This window comes from Capricornis sumatraensis, chromosome 3, assembly GCF_032405125.1.
Source record: "Capricornis sumatraensis isolate serow.1 chromosome 3, serow.2, whole genome shotgun sequence".
Taxonomy (NCBI): Eukaryota; Metazoa; Chordata; class Mammalia; order Artiodactyla; family Bovidae; genus Capricornis; species Capricornis sumatraensis.
This window is the reverse complement of record NC_091071.1, coordinates 49,631,201-49,656,041: the sequence shown is the minus strand read 5'-3', so window position 1 is coordinate 49,656,041 and position 24,841 is coordinate 49,631,201. Positions and strand designations below refer to the sequence as shown.

Below are 24,841 nucleotides of genomic sequence, written 5' to 3'. Positions count from 1 at the left end.
TGGGCGAGAATACAGATCCCAGGACCATTAAATTAGCACTTTAAATAAAAGGTCTGCAGAACTTGAAGACATGGCAATGGGTGGGGCTCTAAGCGTCTGTCAGGATCTGCTCCCCACCCCAATCCCATTCCACTCAAGGGAGGGTTCAGGGTCCATTCTAGACCAGCACCGCCTCTGGTGTGAAAGAATGAGAAAGCCAAGCACAGACGCCCACATCAGCAGGTCCTGTCTCCAGTGTCAGCTCAAAGGCCAGACCCCAGCTCTGTGGACGGGAGTGGTGACTCGGGGACAAGGGCTTCCCCTTGCACTGTATCTTTTCCAGTAAGGGTGCAAAGGCTGCTAACAGAGCAAACTGCAAACAGAGCATGGCAGGGACCCCACATTCTCCTCCCTAACCCCAGACTGGGGGCTACAACCCTCGCCAAGTGAGTGCCGGGGGGAGGCGGGGGGCCTTCTGGAGCCTCTCAGAGGGAGCCTGATCCCATCCCCGACTCAGAGTCTGCAGGGTCCAGAGGCCAGAGCCTAGCTCACATCACCTGAAAAAGTCCCCACACAGGCCTGGACACACAGGGAGGAAACTGCACACAGGAGGGTGGGGACAACAGGAAGTTGGGCAGGAGGTTTAGATTCTGGCCAGGAGGAGAATAGGAGAACGCAGGCTACTCTTGTCTGCTGAGATAGACTGCATGCTGTCTATGCAATGTGTATCTCTCTAAACAGACCCACCTCTTACCTGTTACTTCGTCTCTCACTGAATTCTTTCTGCACCGAGACACAAAGAACCTGAGCCTCAGTAAGTCCAGACCCCAGGGGAGTGATCCTAATTAAAAGACCATTGGTTCAAGTTCCAGTCAGATTTAGGCTGTGTTCAAGTCCTGGCATGTTGGCTCAAATCCCCATGAGTCACTCCCCATAATTATGGTATTACAGAAGCAGTCTTTTTTAAAATTTATTTTATTATAGTCGATTTACAATGTTAAGTTCCACTGTACAGCCAAGTGATTCAGTTATACATATATGTACATTCCTTTTCATATTCCTTTACATTATGGCTTATCCCAGGATACTGAATACAGCTTCCTGTACGATACAGCTAATTCTGCATTCCCAATCTTTCTCTCCCTCACCCACCCTCCTTGGTAACCACAGGTCTGTTCTACAGAAGCCTCTAATGTTTCCTCTTCAAGTTAAGACGTTGGAATTCTGTCCTAAGATGCAGTCCTGATGCAGTATCAGAGAGGGTATGTCCAAGCACTGACTGTAAGTATACCAACACTTCCTGGCCCAAATGCAGAGCAGATTATGGGCAGGTCCAAGGGTAAGACACCATACGAGGCCTGAGAATTCAGTGCCACTGGCTTCTCTACAGCCGTTACTCAAAAAGCAAACAAAACAAAAAAGGCGACTCTGGAATGCAAAAGTAACCTTCTCACATTACTTCGCAAAAAAGATTTCAAAGTTTCCCAAGACCGAGGGGGCCAGTCTACTACCAAGATGGCCCAAGAAGGGATTCTTTCTTCCCCTGCCCTCATCCATGGCGCACAGACACCTGCGGTGTGTCAGTCTGGTGGCGGGGTGAAAAACACCAGGCTCATTTTCTGTTAACAAAACGCACGTGGATGGGCTCCCCTGGCATCAGCAGCCCATGGGTTTTTGCGTGAACAGTTTTAGTCCAAGGGGACGTTTTGATCTCAAAATGTTGAAGCAGCTAAAACGAGAAAGAGAGAAGGGTTTTAAAACTGGGATAACAGAAAATCTGCATTACCTGCACTCTCATCATAGCTCCAGCTGCAGGAAACCAAGGAACAAGAGATGTGAGGAACAGCGTCATGTCCTGTTCGGGAGTCTGGCTCATCCAGTGAGCTACTGTGAGGTCCATGGAACAAAGATATGCAGGCAGAATTGAGACTGAGTAGGACTTTGTGGGGTTCCTGGGCACAAAAGCCTTCATGTCCCCCACTTCTTGCTGGAAATAGGCTTCATTAGGCCTCCTTGACCTTCCCTGAGTTCCAAAGAGGGAATCACCCAGTTACAATTAGCGAAGGGAGGGGATGCAGAAACAAGGCGACGGCAGTCAGAGTCCTGATTCCTCCTCAAGGGACACACATACCAGTATATTAGAGCTCTCCTGCAGAACCAAGGACCCCACCAGGTGGAAGAGGGTAAACTCACGCTGAACACAAGATTCTGGAGCACCGCCCTGTCAACTTACCATCAACCAATAGAAGAAAGTCATGCACCCTGTGGCATCATCCCAAATTCTGCCTAGAAAAGTTTCTCCCCCAAACCATTGCCTAGATCAAGGGTTTTGAGCACAAGTCACCCATTCTTCCTACTTGACTCTGTAATAAACCATTTACTGCTCCAAAGTCTGATGTTTTGATTGGTTTGGCCTCACTGTGTGTTGAGCACATGAACTTTGCTTGGTAACAAAATGTCAAATAACTTAGATTTTATTAGCCAACTCAAAATTCCAACTCTATTGGTTCCACTGTAGGTCTAGAAAAAGAAGGAATCAAAGGAGAAAGGAGAAAAGAACAAAGTGAAATTGCAAGGTTTAGAATCTGCAGCCACCTCAGTGGTGGGACACACACAGCTGTCAGGAGGAGGCAGAGCATCCAGACTTCATCCATTACTGTCCTTAATTTAAATATTCTTCATTTGCACCTTTGATTCCATCTCTCACTTCTATGGTTCCAAAGCAGAAGCAGTCCTATCTCTCAGGGTGAAACTGCAAAGTATCTAAATGACCAGCTTTAAAGAGCACCTAAGTATCCATCAGCCTCAAGCACTAATCTCCCCATCAATTGGCCATGGCCTGATTTTCAAAATCACCTCTAGGGTTAGAGGAAAAAAAAGGCAACCTCCTCTACAGACCTCTGTCAGAACTGCACTGGTCCCTAGAGGGGAGGCAGGGACTGGCTCACAGCCCGTAGGGACAGTGCAGGGGGCAGATAGCCACTCTTCCCTCCCCACTCCAACCACCTAACAGAGCACAGGGGCTGGAGAACTCATATCATCACGTGGGATGCGGACGGCCCAACCCGCTCCACCCCGACTCTCCAGCCTTGTCTCCCAGGCAAAGCAACAGTATGCACTGATGGGTCCTTCAGGTGAGCTGGGTAAGGTCAGGCAGGGAGCGGGGGCGCAATGAAGACACAGACCGAACTACCCCCTCGTCATTGTTAGAGAGCCAAGCGCAATGACCTGTGTTCAGGCAGATCTAGGACGCTCTGGCATCAAGATGCCGCCACCTCAACCCCGAGTCTCTGACTGTCTGTTCTGACCTCACAGAACGGCTGGCGCATCCCCCTGTGGCAGTGGGAGGACTCACACGCACTTCTCACTCTAAGGCCAACATCCCGCATGGATGTTCTGCCCTTCTGAATGGCCGTACATGCTCACTGAAAAAGTAAAACTATGCAGGAGGCAAAAAAGCAAAAAACAAGGCCCCCATTCCACTTCAAGACTCCAGCTCCCAAGGAGCAGTGGTGTACCTTCCAAACATTCTCTCTGTGATATGAATGTCTTGTTCCTGATTTCAAGAAAACATGTTATTATTGCAGCATTAAAACCAATCCATCCCTTCCCACAGGCCACAGGCACAGTCTCTGTTCTGTTGGGATAGACACTATCTATTTGCTGAAGGAAAGCCCTTCCACTGTTGTTGTGCTAAGAGATTTTCTTCATGAATGGGGATTGAATTTTATCAGTTATTTTGGGAGATGGTCATAAAATTTTGTCCTTTAATTTCTCCCATTGTGATAAATTCTATCCTGAGGTGGGCCATCCTTGCATTCCTGAACATACTTGGTTTGGTGACAGGGCATGTCTGTAAAAAAAGAAAAGTAGCTGTCTGCAGTCTTTTCTTGATTTAAAAGTAGTCCTCCACTTCATTTGCAGGTATGCCCTTTCTCTCATCCTTAGTGCTTTTTATCTGTGCCTTTCCTGTTTCATCGTTTCTCTTGGCAATAACAAATAATGATTCGCCCTCTCTACACTTGGAGTAGAAATGAGAACTCTTGAAGCAAGAACTTCATCAGGTACACAAGTATGTTAACAGAAGCAAATAAAACCCCTGTCCCCACCACCAAACATGCCATTTCTGACCCTCTCCCCAGTCCACCCATCCGGGCCCTCAGCCGCCTCTTGTCCTTGGCATCCTTGTAACTGTCCAAGCCATCAGAGCCAGGAGGCAGGGAGCTCCCTGCCAGCTGTCTGGACAGCTCTCAGCAAGCAATGAACTCTGCCCGTCAGAGATGTGCCCACAACATCACTGAGGGAGCCAGGGCCTTCCCAGTTCCTGGGAGCAGACACCGAGAGCAGGTGTGCAAACCTCTGTGCACAGACCACTTTCATCCCTCACACACCCAAGAGGCAGGTATCTGGCCCACTTTGTGGATGAGGAACAGGCTCAGAGAGTTGTGGAGTGGCCTGCCCATGCTGTCGGAACCACAAACCGGCAGAAGGGGGACTGGAGTCCATGTGCCTGAAGCCGCCATCCCCTCTGCATGGACCTGTCTCCACTTTGTCCACGACTGAGCCTGGCTAGTGTCTGCGGGGCTCGTGGCGGGAAGAGACACAACTCGGCCCTGCTGAGCTGCAGCCACTCGCGTGCTCATAGAGACGGGATGACCGCATGACGGTCCAGCCACCCCTTCCACACCAGCCTCCCCTGGCAGTGGCCCCTCACCTCCCCCAAGCCTGCCTCCCCATGCCAACCACCCAGAATCCCCAGGCTTCCCCATCCCTTATGCGCTCTGATGCCATCATCTGCAAAGGTCCCAATCCCTGTGTGCTCTGCCCCGGGCTCCGACAGCCTGCAGGAAGCACCTCAGTGACGGGGGGAAGTGCAGGCGGGAGGCAGGGCGCCTGCCCAGTGCCCCACACCTGCCATGCCACAACGATGGCCAGTGGCTCCAACTCCCTGAGACTGAGCTTTCTTATCAGTGAAAGGGGGAGATGGGTCCCCCAGGTCATCCCCTCATGCTTCCAAAGCCTGGGGTCAACAGCAGTAGCTCCGGAACCTTGGGCCAACGTTTTCCGTGGCAGGCTTCCCAAATCTGCGGGAAAGGCTAATGGGTAGAGTTTTCTCTACTACAGGTTTCCTTTTATAAAATTTCCTTCAGACATTGTTTACTTCCTGCCGCAGCCTGAACTCAGATTCTGTACAAGCACAAAAGTAAACACTTGCACATTTAGAGATTCACATGTAAGGTCTTCTCTCACCAAAACCAAGCCTGCCTGAGGTTTTGAAAGCCAAACAAGCTGGAGAACCACCTCCCTGTGTAAAAGGCTGATTCACATAAAATGAGGTGGTAAAGGGGCCTCGGGGGACAAGCATGACATCCTCCCCAGTGACAGTGACAAGAGTGACAAGCTCAGAAGGGAGGAGCCTGGGAGGCCGGGACTTGAACAGCATCCACGGGGGGGAGCTGCCCCCACACCCAGCATGTGCATTTTCTTAGACCGAGCGCAGCCCACGGACACTGCCCTCAGAATCACCTGGAACCCATCCCAGACCCACTAAGTGACTCTCTCCATGGCCAGGAGCTCCTGGTGACAGGATGACCCACAGTGTTTGAGGGCCACTCCTGAACACCTCCCGCGCACCCATCTGCAGAGCTCCCATGGGAGCTTCCAATCCCCGCCCACACACACCCATCCCAGTTCTGCCCACGTGACTCCGAGGAGGAAAGAAGCAAGGACAAGGCAGGTGGCCATGTGACTAGAGATGGATCCTGCAGGGAAGGAGGAGGCATTTTAACACATAAACAAGATTTAACAGGAAGGTTGTAAAGTTTTCAAAATTCTTTTTCCTTTTTTTCCACCTAAGTCTTGATCCAGCTGAGCCCAGTCACCCAGACCAAGCCCACGGGCCACTGAGCCCCCAAGTCTTACCTGGATCACGAGCAGGTGGATCTCTAGCTCTGCAATCCTCCGCCCGATGCAGCTTCGAGCCCCATAGCCAAAGGGGATGGACCCGAAGTTGTCAACCCTGCGCAGGTTTCCTTGCCGCAGCCAGCGCTCAGGCCGGAACTCCTTGGCCCGAGGGAAGTTCGCGTCCTCATAGGATGTGGCATAGTGGCAGAGGGCCAGCTGGGTCTGTGCAAACCATAAGAAAAGGAACAAAGAATGGGATCCAGGGAAAGCAGAGCAGAGGCCATAGCCCCAGCTGGACGGACCCTCCAGAGGTGCTCTGGGCTGGGACAAGCCATGTAAGGGCCCAAGAGGCCACGCAGAACCAGGATGGTAGGTCCCCCTTCAAAGCACACCCCACCCTGAATGAACCTCAATGCCGCCACAGAGAAGGCAATTCAAGTCCTTCAGAAACTCCCCTTGAGGGACCTACTGCTTTCACGGAGCCTCCAGGGGAGGGAGGGGGGAATGGTCATATGAGCTACAGAAATATCTGACTTTGTTTTTGCCAGAGCAATATCACACAGTCCACACCTCTCTTTGCTCCTAAAGCCCCATCTTCATCCTAAAAACACATGCAGAAGAAAAGGAAATCTACAGATATTCACACAGGAACAAGGACATCCTAAACATGGAAGCAAATTTCCAATCCAGCCTCCCCAGCTCAGCCAGCCCCACTGTGTCCAGCAGACTCACGCCTCTGGGAATCAGATACCCGCCAACAATCAGGTCCTCTTGGGTAACCCGGCCGTTCCCCGGCAGCACTGGAAACAGCCTGCAAAGAGCCAACCGGGGCCAGAAAGGAGTGGAGACTTTCAGAACAGTTTACCAAACATTTAAAAGTCTGGATATAATGCCATTTTCATTTTCCAAAAAATAAATGGGAAAATCTTGCAAGGGCCTTATCCTCAGAAGGACCCAAAAAAGCCTCACACAACATTGTAAAGCAATTATCCTCCAGTTAAAAATAAAATTTTTTTAAAAGGTCTCACAGTCAAAAAAGATTACAAAACACAAAGCAAAGCTTCTAATGTGCTGTTATGCTCCCAAGAGGAATAATTCCGAATTTCTGAAATACATGCATGCATGGGAACTCTTTATCAAGGAATAGTTCTTAGGACTCAGGGTTCCAGGAAATAAATTCTGAGAAATATACTTCAATTTTCAGACTCTCTGAGAGGTGACCTATGAAAACTCTGAATATAGTTTTAATAGACAAATACCAGTTAACACACAAATGGCTTTTTTTTTTTTTAGATTAAACAGCATGCTGAAGATTGAGGATGCAATATAACTTGAAACGTCATTAACAAGTCAGGTTTAAGAGAATTATTTCAGTGAGTACTTTGTGAATAACCTTTGTTCCTTGTGACGGCATTCCCTCCATAGAGGAAGTCAGGATCCTGACCCTCACGGGAGGAAGAACCTTCACCAGTCACCTAATCCCACCTCCTCCCACCCAAGGCTGCCCAGCGTCACTTATATCCCGCACGCTCTGGCCTTCCCCGTGTTGGTAGAGCCCTGTCGGGGAGCAGATGAGCCTCACTACTTGGCGTCTCCAGCCCAACTCAGAGGTTCACACAAGACCACTGGATCTTGGAAACACATGTGGTAACTGGCCAAACACCCCAGTACATTCTCCTGACGATCACTCTGGTTCTGCTTTATCCTTCAAGGAGCACAGTGGGAAACGGCTGGTGAAGCGAATGCCCAGAGTGAGTGCACAGTTTGAGTGTGGCTCTAAAGATCTTCACGGGCACTTCCCTGTAGTCCAGTGATTAACGTTTCACACACCCAACGCAGGGCACACGTTCAGTTCCTGGCGGGGGAACTCCACCTCACATGCTATGTGGTGTGGCCACATAAAAAGAGTAATAAAGATCTTAATGAAGAAATGAATTTTTCCAACTCTAAAACAGAACACCTTTCTCCCGCTCTGAAGAGAGCAGAGAGGAAACAAAATGGTCCTGAGTCCCTCCTTCCTAAACATTTCAGCCACCAAGGGTCACTGGAGTACTGGTTTAGGATCCAGTTTTTAAGTCAAAGGCGCAATCATTATGATGAAGAATCAGACTTAATGGACACAGTTTTTGACATAAATTTTGCTGAGCCTTTTACCTCAAGGTTTCCTTAAGCAGAGCTCGGACCAGTGGGACTTTGGGGACGTCTGCGGCCGTGGGAACGTGCCTTTCCCCCAGATTCCTCACGATCTCCCGGTACAGGGCCTGCTGCACTTCTGGGTGCCTTGCGAGGAGATATACTGCCCAGGACAAGGTGAATGATGTCTAAGAAAGAAACCGGCAGACATGGGCATGTGTCTTGAATGAAGCCAAGGATTTCTGCAGCAGGAAACACTGGGCGTGAGGTCACAAGAGAATAAGTGCTGGTGAAACTCTGTCAGGGCGTTGTCTGTCTTACCCAAACAGAAGACGATTCCCCTAACTCCTCCAGATATCTTGGGAAAGTAGTATCAGCTACGGGATCCAAGTGCTTTTTTCAATAACGAGCTACAGGAAACACTACTTTAGAACTTTTAAAAAATCACTGAAGAGCCGGAATTCCCCGGCGCCCCAGTTAGGGCTCAGTGCTTTTCCTGCCGAGGGCCTGGGTTCAATCCCTAGTCAGGGAACTAAGATCCTGCAAGCCACATGACGTGGCCAAAAATTAAAAATAATTAAAAAAATAATAATTGAAGAGCAACTCTCCTCCTCTTCCCTGGAGTCTGTGAGCCCACAGGAATGCTGGTCAAGCCTGGAGGTTGTGCCTAGAACTTTCTGCAACCTTCTTTACAAGGGTCACTTGGGTTTTGCTAGGAAGGGCCTGAGGCTGCCCATCAAGCTGAGAACAGCGTGCCGCAGGCCCATGGCTGGGCCAGGTCTGCTCTGGTTGCCCTAATCTAGAGGAGATGTGGGAGTCAGGGAGTGGGGGTGGAGAGGGGGCAGCCACCGATCTGTTAATGGTCCATTCATTGTTCCCGTGTGCCTACCAAGCAAACTACCATATGAGGATTGGACAGCATTTACAGAAAGCAGTATCACTGTTTCTACCACTTCTTAGATTGAAGACGGAATTTCTGGTTATTGAGAATAATTCTATTCTATATCCTAGGTTCCAAGATGTTCACTAAAATCAATACTATTATCTACGTGACTATATTTCACTTGCTTGTAAACAAGGACATTCCACAGTAAAGAGCCCTTCCTTTCAACTAAAAAGACTAACTTAAGTAAGTCATTGACATTATTTCCCTCCGATAGATATTACGGATTTTTAGAGGATATAGTCGGTAAGTGTTTATAGGACAAGCTCTACTGTAATACGTAATATAATACAAGTTCCTCTTGTAAATGGTAAGGAAATAAATTAGATGCTTCCTACCAAGAGAACAGAAAATTTCTATTAAAATCACAGTTTCATGGAGAAACCAAATGTGGTATAGCTGTACAATGGAATGCTGCTGCTGCTGCTGCTGCTAAGTCGCTTCAGTCATGTACGATTTTGTGCGACCCCATAGACGGCAGCCCACCAGGCTCCGCCGTCCCTGGGATTCTCTAGGCAAGAACACTGGAGCGGGTTGCCATTTCCTTCTCCAGTGCATGAAAGTGAAAATTGAAAGTGAAGTCGGTCAGTCGTGTCCGACTCTTAGCAACCCCACGGACTTGCAGCCCACCAGGCTCCTCCGTCCATGGGATTTTCCAGGCAAGAGTACTGGAGTGGGGTGCCATTGCCTTCTCCATACAATGGAATACTAGTCAATAATTGTTGTTCAGTCACTCAGTCATATCTGACTCTTTGCAAGCCCACGGACTGCAGCATGCTAGGTGTCCCTGTCCCTCACTATCTCCTGGAGCTTGCTCAAACTCAGGTCCATTGAATCAGTGATGCCAACTATTCAATAATAATTAAAAAAGAATAAATATCTTTATAGGCAACAACATGCATGAATCTCAAAAATCATTTCACTGTGTGAAGGAAGCCAGACACAAAATACATACCATATGATTCCATTTATATAAATTTCTAGAAAAATGCAAACTGATGTACAGTGTCTGCTGTTGCCAGGGGTGGGGGTATGGGAGGGATGGACTGAAATGAGGGTGAAGAACTTGCAGAGATAATAAAAATGTCCAGGATCTTGACTGTGGTGTTGGTTTAAAAAATAATAACATTTGTATTTATACTGTATCTGTCAACAATCTGTATTGAATTGTACCACTTAAATGGACGCAGTTTGTTGTGCACAAATTATGCTACAACAAAGTTGGCTTTTTAAAATAACGTTGTTTTTAAAAAATGAGCATAACGTTGCAAGCTTTTGTCTCCTGAGGTTTCCTTCAGGTAGGAATGGGTCCTTTCTGCACCCCCACCTCCATCACGTGGTGATACTCTTAGTTACCACGAGGGGGCAAGAGTACCACACATCTGAATCAGCTTAGGGCTGGGCTGTGCATTCTGACATTCGTTCCCCGCTCAAAGCCACACGGTCACATTCACACAGTTAATTAGAAGTTTCATTGCTGGAACTGACTGCATTGATTAGTTTGCATTTCGTATATATACATTTTGTTTTATTGTTGAAGATGATCCATAAGAGTAATGAATTTAGGTGAAGTTTTTCTGCTTTTACTTAAGTGGCATCATGTCACTAAAAATGTCAACCACAGGTTTTTTTCTCCCTCTAAAAGGGAGATTCATGCTTTCCTTAAGTCCAGGAAGCACTCGTGTGAAGGAAAAACCTTGAGGCAAGCTTTGCTGTTTCATCTTTCCACCCGTTAATCGAAGACAGTAACAGCTACTTCAGAAGATTCTGTGAGAACAGAAGGATACTTACAGACATGCACAGTCAATCACCACATTAACTGCTTCATCTTCATTATTGCATGCAACTGACTTTCCCTCCACATTACTGAAAGCCTGGCCCTCCTTTTTCCTATGTCACCACTTTCTTTCTCAACATCGCTGTAGCACCCCTGCCCCAGGCAGGGAACCCGCGGTAACCATCCAGTGTGCAGGTTCCACACTTCCCGCATGCCCAGCGACCGCTCAGAGATGCACCTGTGCGTGGACGGGGGCGGGGGCAAAGCTGGTTTTCCTGACGTGAACGCAGGATACTCGCTTTTCTGCACCTCCATTTCTCACTTAGCAATAGGGTACAGAATTCCCTCCCAGTCAGTGGTCAGTGCTTTGTTTCATTCTGATATCGAGCTCTCCGTGGTCATAGTACATTATCCATCTGCTACACTAATTGAATCTATTCACTCAGATTTTATTTTAAATTGATACATTCACATATTAAAGCAAACTGCTTATTAAACATTTCTTTCTTTACGCTTCCTTTAGCAGGTTTTGAAGTTATGCTGGCCTTATCAAATGAACTGAGGAGTTTTCCATAACCCAGAATATTTTAGGTGATAAATAAGAGGGCTTTTCACATCGGTGCCCTTTGCATTTCTGATGTTATGAAACAATGGAGGAACGTTTGCAAATCAGGATTTTAAACTTTAAAGCGTATTATGCAGCACGGGAACTCTCGTTAATGCTCTCTGGTGACCTAAATGGGAAGGCAACCCAAGGAAGAGGGGATGTACATAAACATGCGGCCGATTCACTTTGCTGTATAGCAGAAACTAACACAACATTGGAAAGCAACTATACTCCAATAAAAAAGTCATAAAATTCTTTTAAAAATTGTTACTTTGTGTGCATGACTGTGGAACTGGGTTATGTTCTTTACAGAATTCACTGTGCACCTTAGTTTTACATTTTACATATATTTTTTGAATGAAAAAAGTGGCGTTTTCTTCTGCAGACGTGCAGCAGCGAAGCAGACGTTCAGCTGGTACAAACATGCACAGTCCTTTTAAAGTATCTGCCATCCGTCGGATTTCTTGGAAAGGTCCTAGACTCTAACCATTTTGCGTCTGTTGAGAAAGAAGGAAGCGTGAGAGCTCACCGTGTCTACACCGGCCAGCAGCATCTCAGTCATGTTGGCGTAGATTTCCTCCAGGGTCAGTTCCTGGCTGAGGAAGAGGTAGGTGAGCAGCCCTCCTCTCACTCTCTCCCCTCTTTCCATCTGGCACCGTATGTCGCTCAGCTTGTTGTCAACATGAATTTGGCCTGTTTGAAAACAGTGTTTCTTTTGAAAGAAGTTTGGTTAAGAATCACCTCTTCAAGTGATACAAATGAAATTATTTACAAAACAGACTCACAGAACTTACAGTGGGGGAGGGCGACTAGGGCAAGACGGGAGGATAGGACAGTTAGAGAGCCGGGGATGGACATGTACAGAGCGCTATATTTAACATGGACAACCAACAAGCCTTCTTGTATAGCACGTGGAACGCTGCTCGAGGCCATGCGGCAGCCTGGAAGGGAGCGGGGCTTGGGGAGAATGGATTCATGTTATGTGTGTGGCTCAGTGCCTTTGCTGTCCACCTGAATCTAACACAATGCTGCTAATCAGCTATACTCCAGTACAAAATAAAAAGTTTTTTTAAAAAAAGAATCTCCTCTTCAGTCTCAATTCCCTCTTCATCCCTCCAATAACTTCTCTCAATTTTTGACAGGTTCAGAGGCTAGACAGCCCCCATTGGTTTACTGCCAACCTTGGAACTTCATCCATATGCTTGTCTGTATAAATGAATAATGGTTGGGAACTGCCTTCTATTTGCAAGGTGGGATGCTACTGGTTCATGAATTGTTGAATAAACCCAACTAGGTACTTACATATACTCCAAAGAAAGAAAGATAAATATCTCTTCTTTTTGTAAAGTAATCTATAAAGTATTTGCAAATGTTCCTTTTTCTACTGTAATAGCCAAAAAAGCTGTGGCATAACAAGAATATAGATCCTTTTTTTCCCACTGTGTTTCCAGAAGGGAGAATGAATGCGGGAAAGGGCCAAATTACTGCAGAAAGATGCTAGCGTACTATATATGTCAGAACTTATATACGCAAATGAGGGAATTTCCTAGTAGCCCAACTGTTACGACTCCAAGCTTTCACTGGAGGGGATGAAGTCTGATACCTGGTCAGGGAACTAAGATCCCCACAAGCAGCACAGTTTGGCCAAAAAAAAGAGAGAAATCAAATGAATGCTGACCTCCAAGACACTTCTTGCAATGTTAATATTATTCTAAAAACATTGTTCTAGACATCTTGGAAATCTTGCACTTTGAAAATTATTTTATACGAAAATGTTTAACCCTATCAGAAAACTAATCTCACTTTGTTCATCTCAACTTGGGGTGGAGCAAAATGGTTTCTCCCAGCTTGTTTTCACCCAGTAAGCAACAAATGAATTTGTCTCTGTCCAAAAGAGCCACCATTGAGAACGTTTCAGTGATTTAAGCAATGACAGAATGTTGGACTAAAGACATCATCTTCCATAGACAACACTTACTTACACCTATCCCAAGCAGGTTAAAATTAAAAGAGTTTAAAAATGAGAAATCAATCACATTACTTGTGGTCACAACCCACGTGCTTTTTGCTCCTTCAGAAAACCAGGCTGAAAGTTCTTGAGTCCAAACAGCACATAACTTCACCAGGGCATCGCCTGCAGTGATCCCACTGTCTGTGTGCGTGTGAGACACACAAGCAGCGGGGAGGTCAGGCCCACCCAGCTCCACAGCAGGTGCCCCCACTCTTCTCTTACTGAATTTGAAGAGTCCATCCCAGGACCTGCAGAATTCCTGCCAGGGTTTGGGGATGAGCAGGCGGAGCCACCTAGGGATGGCGCCGGCATACATGGAGGTCTTGAACGTGCAGAACATGAGCGCCAGGGCCTCAATGTAGTCCGCGGTCAACTGCGGGATGCTGTTCCCCAGGCAGCCCAGGCGACTCTCATAAAGAATGGTGGCCACTCCTGCACAGGGGAGAGGTTACAGCTTTTCTCCTTCCCCAGAAGCCACATGAGCTACCTGGCCATAAAAATAGCTCCCGAAGTCGTCCAATGGCTACCCCCGAGGCTTTCCTCTATCAGGTTCTGATTCTCAGGACGTTGTGCGCTCGGCCTCACCATGCCCTCAGTTCAACAGTCTGTTCAAGACCCACGAAGCAAAATTCCCCACCTTTCAGCCAATTGCTCGAGTTTGGGGAGTTAAAAGGTGGCTCTTCCTGGCCACATATCGGGGAGCCCCAGACCCGAGAGCTAAGAGGGCAGAGGAAAGCGCTGCCAAGAACCAGGGATTTCTTCTCTGGTGATTTTGTGACTATTTTTAGAGAATATTAATGCCAGAACTTTAAAAAGTTAACTTGAAGATTAAATCTGAAGCAAGCTCAACTCATTTTTTAATGGGAAACCTGCACTTCCTTGGCGGTCCAGTGGGTAAGACTCTATACTCTCACTGCAAGGGACATGGGTGCAATCCTCAGCCTGAGAATAAATAGTAAAAGTGGGAAACCTGATAGAATTCCCAAACAACTCAGGTTCAGAAAAAATGTTTGGTATGCTACCTTTTTTTTTTAAGTAAAAAAAAGACTCACATGTATTTCTTTGTACGTATGTAAAATATCCCTTGAAGAAACTGGTGACCTAGCTGGGTCAGGAGAGAAGGAAACCTTTCCAGGAGCACCTTTTGGGTTTGGTTTTTGAACCATGGCAATGTACTACCCATCTAACAAGGGTTTTAAAAGCTAGAATGACTGTAGTACACACCCTCTCAATTTCTGCTGCGTCTTTTAAGTTTGGCAGCGCCGGGTCTTGGTTGCAGCATGCGGGATCTAATACCCTGCCCGGGGATCAAACAGGGGCTCCCTACCTTAGGAGCGCAGAGTCTTACCCACTGGGCACCCAGGGAAGTCCCTCTGTTGCTTTTTAAATTGTGCTAAAACAAAATGTGTAGTAATTAGGAGCATGGTTCTTGAGTTAGAGAGGCCTGAATTTGAAACAAAGTTTCTGCCATTAAAAATGGATAGTAGTTTTTCCGTTTCCCCATTTGTAACACAGTGGTGGTCAATCTGGTTCCCTTAGCACTGTGAGGATTACACATACATACATATGGGACTTAGCACATTGTTTGGGACGCAGGAAATGCTCAATGATAACAAACATATTTTGGCAAACGTCCATTCTTCTATCTTCCCACCACCTGAATTCACTTCACTTCACCTTCCATTGAGTATTTGAAGAAAAGGTCATTGATGTTGGTCACTGTATCTCCATCTTCCGCCTGGCTCTTGAGGAAGTAGATTCTTTCAATTAAATCAGCAATAACTTGGTTGATTTCTCCTGCAAAAATGGCCACATCTTTCGGTTTCAGAATTCTTTGTCTCAACACACTTCTCATCTTGAGCCACTGTTCACCCTCCCTAGAATAAAGTGAATTCCAAATAATCTTACTTATATCAATATTCTGGGAAAGAATTCAGACTATCTCTGCAAAAATGTCCTAGCAATAGTCAACAAGATCTGCCAGTCCAAATGGAATGATGATCAGATAGACACCGCAAAGAGAGGGGAGTGATGGCGTCACTCCCCAGCTCATGTATAAGGACACACATATAAGGGCAAGCAGGCAAGAATCTCTGGACTGATGGGAACTGGGCCAGGGGGTCGGCGGATGCACTGGGCTCTCCTCCCTGCTTGAGGCTGTGCCGATTCACTCTCGGAAGACACAAAGTTATATAAAAACAAAATAATAACCATAGCGGTTATGAGACAGGAATATCACAAGGCAATAAATGCTGACGTTCCGAGACCCTCCTGGAGGTCTCCTACAGTAGCTCACCACCCTTACCCCGGTCCACAGATGGGCTCTGTGAGCTTCAGCCACCTTGGTGGTCATCATGTGGATACCTAAAGCCACGAAGTGTTGCTTGAGAAACAGTTTCTCGCCATCACTCGGTCAGTGGGACCTCCCACCTGTCCCTGCCATCAAGTCTCTTCCCAGAGGATTTCAGGAGATTTCAGGAGACCACACAAGAGGCTCTTTTGAGACTGTTCCCCTGGGAGTTCTGTGCTTTATTAATAGCTGGTTTTAGGAGCCCGGTAATTCAGGGAGGGCGTCTCCCCAGCTCCCTGCTCCTGCTGAGGCTCAGCCTGGCTCCACATACTCACGCAGAGATAAGGCCAGTGGATCTGCCCCGCAGGTCTCGGTACTCCTGCCAGGACCCCATGTTGGCTCTCTGGGGCGAAGCCCCCTCCGCGCGGAGCACCTGAGCAACCAGCTCTCGGTCTGCAACAGATACTACAAACTGAGGACCAAAGTGAGACTTGAAGATTTTTCCATATTCCCGTGTGTGCTTCTGCTGCAATACCAAGGAGAAATCGAAACAGTAAAAAACACACAGACATGGCACACCCTCAATACAGACCCTCCTAGGTGTCGGGGGGCCGCACACTGGGGCCGAGGGAAGCTCTGCACTATAGAGAACCGATCAGAGCGGCCGCTTTACTTGTGGTTATCAAGGGGGAAAGGAGTGGGGAGAGAAAGCCTGGGAGATCGGGGTTGATGTGCACACGCTATTAAATATAAAGCAGGTGACTAATAAGGACCTGTGGTATAGCACAGGGATCCCTACTCAGTACTCTGTAGCGACCTGTAAGGGAAGAGAATCTGAAAAAGACTGGATAACAACGTATGTCTAACTAAGTCACTGTGCTACACACTTGAAACTAACGCAGCACTGTAACTCAACTATACTCCAGGAAAAATCAATTTAAAAAAAAGAAGGCCACTTTAAATATTCCTGAGATAAACATATTTTCACATCATTAATCATAGTCACAGAAGTTTTCTTAATTCTTTAAAGATGTGTATTTAAAAATAACTTAAGTGTGTGAAGCAACAAGAGAGGAATGGGGGTGTAGATGAACTAACGGTCCCCTGAGTCAAACGTGCTCTGCCGGCTCCTTTCCCTTAGGCCCTCAGCAGCCCACCCACCCTGCCCCCTAGAAGAAAGCTCCCTGTGAGCAATGTGTCATGAACTTGTGAAAATACCTACAGCAAGAAAATGGAAGAAAAGGCACCCAGATTAGAAAGGGAAAAATAAAGCTATCACTATTCACTGATGCCATGATCTCACAGATAGAAAATTCTAAGATACCCGCTAAAAAAAAAAATAAATCAGAACTAACAAATATGTTCAGTAAGCTTACAGAATATAAGATCAATATACAAAAATAAAATTGTATTTCCATACACTGGCAATGAACAACCCAAAAATAAAATTAAGAAAACAATTCCATTTGCAATAACATCATAAAGAATAAAACATTTGGGAACATAGTTAATAAAAGAATTGCAAAACTTACACTCTGAAAATTACAAAAATCATTGAAAGAAGTTAAAGAAAACGTACATAAATGCAAAGATAATCCATGTTAAAGGAAAGAAAAACAATATGATTAAGATGGTAATACCTCCCAAACCGATTCATAAAGTCAGCATAATGCCTATCAGAATTCCAGCCACTCAGAACAGCAAACACAATCTTTTAAAAAAAAGCAAAGTTGAAGGCCTAACATTTCCCTGTTTCAAAGGTTACTATGAAAGTAATGAAGACAGTGTGACATTGGCCTAAGGATGGACATCTAAACCATTGGAATAATTGATAGCTCAGAGATAAACCCATACATCTGTGGACAACTGATCATCAACAAGGGTATGAAGACAATTAAATGGGGAAGAATAGACTCTTTAACAAACGATGCTGGGAAAATTGGACAGCGACAAACAAAAAATAAGGCGTACGCTAGTCTCATACCACATTCAAAAACTACCTCAAAATGGACCAAGGACCAAAACATCAGTGCCAAACCCACAAGACTCTAAGAGGAAAACACTGGGATAAATATTCATGACCTAAGATTTGGCAGTAGTGTCTTAAGATATGATACCAAAAGCATGAGCAACAAAAGAAAAAATAGATGTTTGGACATCATCACAATTTGTAAATGTGTTTCACTACCAAGAAAGTGAAAGACAATGCCTAGAATGGGGAAAATATTTGCAAAGTACATATGGATAAGAGATTTATGTCTAGAATATATAAGAAACTATTACAACCCAACAGAGAAGAAACCAAATCAATTAAAAAACTGGGCAATTATTTGAATGGATGCTTCTCTAAAGAAGGTGTCAAAATGTCTAATACTCACATGGAAGAAGCTCAACATCATTAGTCACTAGGGACACGTAAATCAAAACCACAATATCACTTTGCATGCACTAGTATGCTTATAATCAAAGGATAGGCAATAGTAAGTACTAGCAAGAATGTGGAGAAATCAAAACCTTCTTGTACTGCTGATGGAAAGTAAAATAATGCAGCTACTTTAGAACGGTCTATACAGAGTTACTATTTGACACAGCAATTTCACTCCAAGAAATAGACCCCAAAGAAATGAAAACATGTGTCTGCAAAAAAACTTACACTGAATATTCCTAGCAGCATTACTTGTAACAGTCAAAAGGTGGAAACAATCCAAATGTCTATCAGCTGATGAATGAATAAGCAAAATGTGGTCTGTCCATACACTGGAATATTATTTATCCATAAACAGGAATTAGGTACTGATACATGTTACAACATGGGGGAACCTTGAAAACTTGATGCTCAGTGAAAGAAGCTAAACATGAAAGACCACATATTATATGATTCCATTCATATAAAATGTCCAGAATAGGCTAATCTATAAAGATAGAAAGTAAATCATCAGGAGTCACTTAAGGCTGGGGGGAATGGAGGGTTGGTGAGTAATAGCTAAAGGATGCTATATTGTATTCTCTAGGGTTTCTTTTCAAGGTTATGCAAATGTTCTATATTTGTTTGTGGTGATGGCTGTATACTTCAAGTGAGAGAACTGTATGATATGTGAATTATATCTCAACGAAGTTGTTACCAAAAAAGGAAATCACAATAAATGTAAACGAGTTAATCTGTCCGGTTAAATAACTAAGGAAGGAAGGAGAAAGGATGAAAGGCAAGTGCCCTCCAGCATGGCTCAGCATGACAAAGGCAGGGCTGAGCACGGCGGAAATGACTGCATTGCTCTTTGGCATCTGCCAGCGTTTCTTATCACCCCAACTCTCAGCCACGGAAACGGCAGGCCATCTCTCCCCTCATCTGCTCTCGGGTGGAAGCTGTTTGCTTCTCTACGGGCCTGGCTGAAGCCCCGCTGCCTGGAGATGAAGACACTCAGACTCAGCTGGGGTGTGTCAGGTGCCAAAGGACCACTCCCCTAACCAACAGGTGGCCCCAGAAGGGCGTTTCTCCAGTTCTCTGATAAGATGGCTGTTATAGAAAGGACTGGGAGAGGGGCCGTTTCTCAGGGAAATCCAGCCACTGAATGGGCACGGTCAGACAAGGGAGACCAAGGGGCAGAAAGAACTAGATGACGGACACGAGCTTATGGCCCTTTCAGTGGTGGGCCACGGAATGATCCAGTCAGCCAGACTCAGTTTGTTTAGCCAGCTGGAGCACAGACTCTGGAGTTGGCATCTCAAGTCACAGATGCGTGACCTTGGGAAGTTAGGTTCCACTGTGCCTCAGTTTCCTCATCTGCAAAATGGAGAAATAATAGAAATTACCTCCCAGAGAGGACTTAGAACTGTGCCTGGGCAACCATGAAAAGAATTCTAGAAGTGTCCATTCTTCTTATGTATTGGTTATCACTACCGCTTACAAAGCCCTTCCACAGCCCTGATCTCATGGCCTCACAATAACCGGTGAGATGGACGCCGAATGTTAGACGTCTGCACAGAGGAGGAAACCGCAGTCCACAGAGAATAACTGATTGGCCAAGACTCCACAGGTGTTTGCAGATTGCTGGTACGTAACTCAGGACCCTCCCACTCTGTCACACCAGGCACCCTGATCACTTATGTATTGGTTATCACTACCGCTTACAAAGCCCTGATCACTGTCTGCTCTGCCGCTAACTAGCTGTGTGACTGTGGCCAAGTCACTCACCCAAGACTCTGGGTGTTTGCCACATGTAAAGTGAAAGACCTGGATCCTATAGCTGGCATTCTGTGATTACAAGTCAAGTGAAAGGGAACTGGAGTTGAGATAACAGAATAATTCTCTTCCTCCTGAGAAGGGCAGTAGGGGTGATCTGGAGAGCACCACGAAAGGGTTTTACTAGAACCTTATCCAGTCTAGAGCAACCTGTATTAAACATGCCAACAAATAATAAATAATGTTTTTACCATATTTTAAAACTATCATCCTGATACCTTATGTTCAGATTTCACATGGAAAAGAGAGGAAATCATTTTTGACCCCTAGAAACATGTCTGGGAAGAAATTGTGTAGGGGTCATGTGGCAGATGGCAAGATGGGGGCCGACTGGAATTCTAGTCAAATTAAAATTGCTCCTCTTGCTCCACAGTCTTTTCCTATCAGGGAAATTTCTGCTCCTCCAACGGTAGCCCTGGCCTCTGCACCATCCGGTAGGTCAATGGTTGAGGGAATGGGTGAATGACCAAAACCCGGGTGGATGGTTACAAAGACTGCCTCTGAGAAGTTTCTGAAGGTTGGACGGTAAGCTTTGGACAAAAGGAAGGGAGTAGTGGGGGTGGAGGGTGTTCTCGGAAGAGGTCAAAAGGCCCAGGCCCCAGAAATGACAGCCGGTGCTGGGGTGGCAGCCCTGAGAAGACGACGGGCCAGAGGGGGCAGCAGCTGCCCGGCGAGTGAGGGAGACCGGATCTGCCGGCCTTCCAGGTGGGGGTCACCTTGCAATTAAAGGTTTGAGGTGGGCACGGGAAGGGCAAAACTCTGGGTCAGCGTGAGCCACCGTAGAATGAGCGGGCTCCCCTACTCCGACAGGGTTGTTGGGCCGGTTGGGTTCTTCCTAAGGCCCTGCCCAGCCCTGGCTTGACGCCGAGATTCAGGAACCCTCGTCTGTCTTCTCATCACTTAGAGGTTACATAACCCGGAGCCTCCGAACCCCCGCTATTTGGGGGATTTTGTTTCTCGATTATAAAACACCAGCAAAGAGGGCTAAAAGCATATGCAACACGCGCTCGGCCGCGAGAAGACCCACAGGGCTGCCGGGCCGCCGGTGGAGAGGCGGTCCTGGGGCGCCCCCGGCCCGCGCCCTGCCCTCGGGCGCCCCTCCTCGGGCGGCTCGGAGCCGCGTCCGCGGCGCGCCGCCCAGGGCCCCCTCCCGGCGTCTCCGGGTGGAACGGCCCTCCCCAGCGCCCCTCCCTAGGTGCCGGCGCGCCGCCGGGGTCCTCTCCGGGGCGCTTCCCCGGCGCCCCTCCGCCGCACCCTCTCCCGGGGGTTCTTTCCCGGGCTCCCCCCGCTTCCCTCGCCGGCGTCTCTCCCGGCGCTCCGTCCCCGGCGCCCTCCCGCCGGAGAGAGCCCTCGCGCGCCGCTACCTGGATCTCGTGGATGCGGCTGAAGCCGTCCTTCCCGAAGAACTCCACCAGGTTGGCGAGCGTCCGGGGCCCCGGCATGGCGGCGAGGCTCCGGGGCCCCTCTGCCCGGCCCCCGGCCTGCGACCGCCCTGGCCGCCCCGCTCCTTTGTCCTCGGCGCGCGCCCTCGCCGGGAGCCCGGAGCCGGCCAGCCGGGGCTGCCCAGCGTCCCAGCCGCCCAGAAGCCCGCCCCGCGCGGCCGCCGGGCTCGGACGGGCTTTCAGGATCCGCTCCAGCAGAGCCATTGCGATCCCGTGCGTTGGTCTTGTTTGAGCACTTTTTTTGTTTCGAGGGCTGCTCTTTGAGGTTACTCTCTGCTCCGTTTTAACTTGTTCGAGCAGCGCTCCTTCGAAGTACTACGGGCCGGGCATCAGTTTACACAGACTTTTATTGAACGCTCCCTCCCCTAAGGCTGGGGAAAAGGGGGTGGTCTGTGATTAGACTGCAACAGAAATGAAGCGATTTTAATTTTTTTTTCACATCGATTAATTGAGCGTTCCTTGAGACCGCAAAGTTTTAAGGTCAATCCCACTTCCAAGCATGGCCAAAAAAAGAAGTCGACTGAGATTTTTTATATTATTTCCTTCCTTAAAAATTACCTTTGATGAAAGAAAGCTGATTTGCTCCTTTTGTATTTTAAAACCTGTTCTTTGTGATTTCAAGTTATGCAATTATAGTTTGATCCCGAAATGAGAACAAAAATGTTAGATGACTTTGCGATCCCTCACATTATTGTAAAATGGCCACATTATTACTTTAGCACAAGTTTTCATAATGAAAAATACGCTGCCTCTATTGATGGTTTTATAGGTCTCCTTAATTTTATCCCAGCACACGGTACAGACTGGAAGTGCTAGTGAGGACCTGTGGTGAGGGGTGAGTGGCTTCTTGAAAATTTGGTGTTTTTTGTCTCCAGCAAGGATTGGTCCTGTTACACAATGCCTAGAGAAATGAACACACCTCCAGGCGAAAATGAGAAGGAAGAGGACTTTGCTAACACAGGTTCAAATCGCAATGCCAAGCTGCACAGGAAAGTGGGCCGTAAAGGAGGCGCTTGGCACAGGAGGGGCAAGAAATGTGTCATCTGGTTTCAGGAAGGCAGCCCAGATTCTGAACTAGTTATTCAACAACTTACTCTGAAAGCTGAGAACATTATTCAAAGATTTCATGCAGTTTGTTCTCCTACATCTACATGTGTTTTTTTTTAAGCCTACAAAATATTGTTACTTTTTGATTTGTAGTTTATTATACCTTTACAACTCTGCTAAATGTGCATTTCATTTAAAAGTAGGTAAGTGAAGCAAAGAAGACCATAGTTTCTAACCAGTACTTAGTTATTCCATTTTTAGGAAGTACTTAGCAACTGTTATTTATAAGGTACTATTGCTGTAAGGGACTCAAAGTGTAAGATATTAATCCTGCCTTCAAGGAGCTCATAACCCACATGAAGAATAAAACAGTACACAAACACACACCAGATTAGCATAAGTGCCATGAAACTGATAGAGAATATGATTGGAATTTGTGGGGAGGAGAGATCACACCCCCTACTAGGGTAGGAAAGAGCAGTGCAGTAGAGAGCCCTTCTGAAGGAAGGAGTCTTTTAGGCAGGGTTTGAAGAGAGGGCTCAACTTTAATAGCCAGAAGTGGGGTAGCAATTCAGCTAGAAGGCAGGGTATAAAGGATGGCACAATCACTTTGTTCCTAGACATGTTTTGAAGTATTTTTGAGGGTTACTGCTCCTCGGGAACAAAGAAATCATTAAAGAACCATATATATAAAAGGTGATTCAGTCTACTCTACATAAACAACGGCTAAAGACAGATTTATTTATATAATGAATTAAACACAGCCAGTTCTCCATTAGGGTAATTAAGGTAAAGACTTCAGTAACGAGAGGAAAGGGACAGAGAGTAAGAGGGTATGAAGAAGTTCGGGAAGGACGGAATGTTTAAGTACACAGACACAGGTTTTCATTGAGCATCCTTGCTCTCGTGTCTTCTAGCTTCATAACTGCAGATGCAAATAACGTTGTCTGCTCTTGATATTTGCTCAAGCTTGGCTCAGAGGTTAAAGCATCTGCCTGCAAGGCGGGAGACCCAGGTTCAATCCCTAGGTCGGGAAGATCCTCTGGAGAAGGAAATGGCAACCCACTCCAGTACTCTTGCCTGGAGAATCCCATGGACGGAGGAGCCTGGTAGGTTACAGTTCATGGGGTCGCAAAGAGTCGGACACAACTAAGCGACTTCACTCACTCACTCACAGTGAAAATAAGCAAAAGGCTATTTTAGAGTCTCAGTTTGTTGGTATAAATTATCAAGCTGAAATTCTGCAATGGAACAGTATACTATCCTGTAGCTAATTATTATAGTGGGAAACACATCTGAATCCAGACATAGAATAAATCATTTAGATTGGGAGAATTTTCTGTGTGATAATCAAAAGTAATTATAAAAGTAACTATTACTTTGGTCTATCCAGGTTTCTTCTCATGAATATTGCTTTGTTGTGTTTTTAAAGATTTTTTGATATGGACCATTTTTAAAGTCTGTATTGAATTTGTTACAATATTGCTTCTGTTTATGTTTTGGCTTTTTGGCCCCAAGGTATGTAGAATTTTAGCTCCCTGACCAGGGAGCCAACCTGCACTCCTTTCATTAAAAGGTGAAGTCCTAACCACTGGGCTGCCAGGGAGGTCCCTGCTTTGTATTTTTTTAAAAAGGGTTATTTAAAACAAATGATTCTCATAATTGTGGGGAAGTCTAGTGGGGAGGAAATAAAGGATGGAATGTTATAAGAATCTTAAAAAAAAAAAACTGTAAAAAGAATTGCAGCATAGGAAAATACCATCCATGTGTCTGTCCCCTTATCCCCCAGTGAGCAAGAGAAACAGAAATGAGACTGTGACTTCCAGGAGACAGAACAGCACCGTCTGTCCCCATCTGACCCGAAACCAGACATCGTACAGATGTTTTCCCTCAAGAAACCCAGCCTGTTGGCAGTACATTGGGAAACAATGAGTTGCCCTTCCCCAACAAAAAACAGGAAAATAAGATTGCCCTCTGAAAGGTAGACAAATAAACACACAAATAATTAGCCATCTGTGGAAGTAAAACCAAGAGATGGTCTTCAGCATCTCTCAGAACTCCAACCAAGGGGACCTCAGATACATCTCAGGATGCAGAACTGGAACGTGGGGCCCGTTAGTTAAGCAAAGCTCAGCAAAGTATATTCCTGGAATAGAACAAGGATGATCAAACTGGATCTCAGAAAAGACAGCAACCATACAAGACGATCTAGGAAACGAGATTTTGAATTCCAAAATCCAAACTTGCTAATCATGGTACGTGTGTGCTCCATCGTGTCGGACTTTTGTGAGCCCCTGGACTGTAGTCCGCCAGGCTCCTCTGTCGATGGGCTTCTCCAGGCAAGAATACTGGAGTGGGTTGCCATTTCCTCCTCCAGGGGATCTTCCCCACCCAGGGATCGAACTCGCGTCTCCTGCCTTTCCTCCATTGGCAGGCAGATGCTTTACCACTGAGCCGCCTGGGAAGCT

General features: G+C 46.5%; 1 protein-coding gene across 1 annotated transcript; it reads right to left on the bottom strand.

Moving 5' to 3' along the window:
- Positions 1-1,591: 1,591 nt before the first annotated feature.
- CYP27C1 (cytochrome P450 family 27 subfamily C member 1) lies at positions 1,592-21,530 on the bottom strand. Its single transcript, XM_068969429.1, has 9 exons — positions 21,249-21,530; positions 15,980-16,170; positions 15,032-15,231; positions 13,577-13,786; positions 11,873-12,036; positions 8,038-8,204; positions 6,616-6,694; positions 5,902-6,105; positions 1,592-1,708 (listed from the first exon to the last, which is right to left on the bottom strand). The coding sequence occupies exons 1-9, from the start codon at positions 21,528-21,530 to the stop codon at positions 1,592-1,594; spliced, it is 1,614 nt and encodes a 537-aa protein (XP_068825530.1).
- Between the last annotated feature and the right edge of the window lie 3,311 nt (positions 21,531-24,841).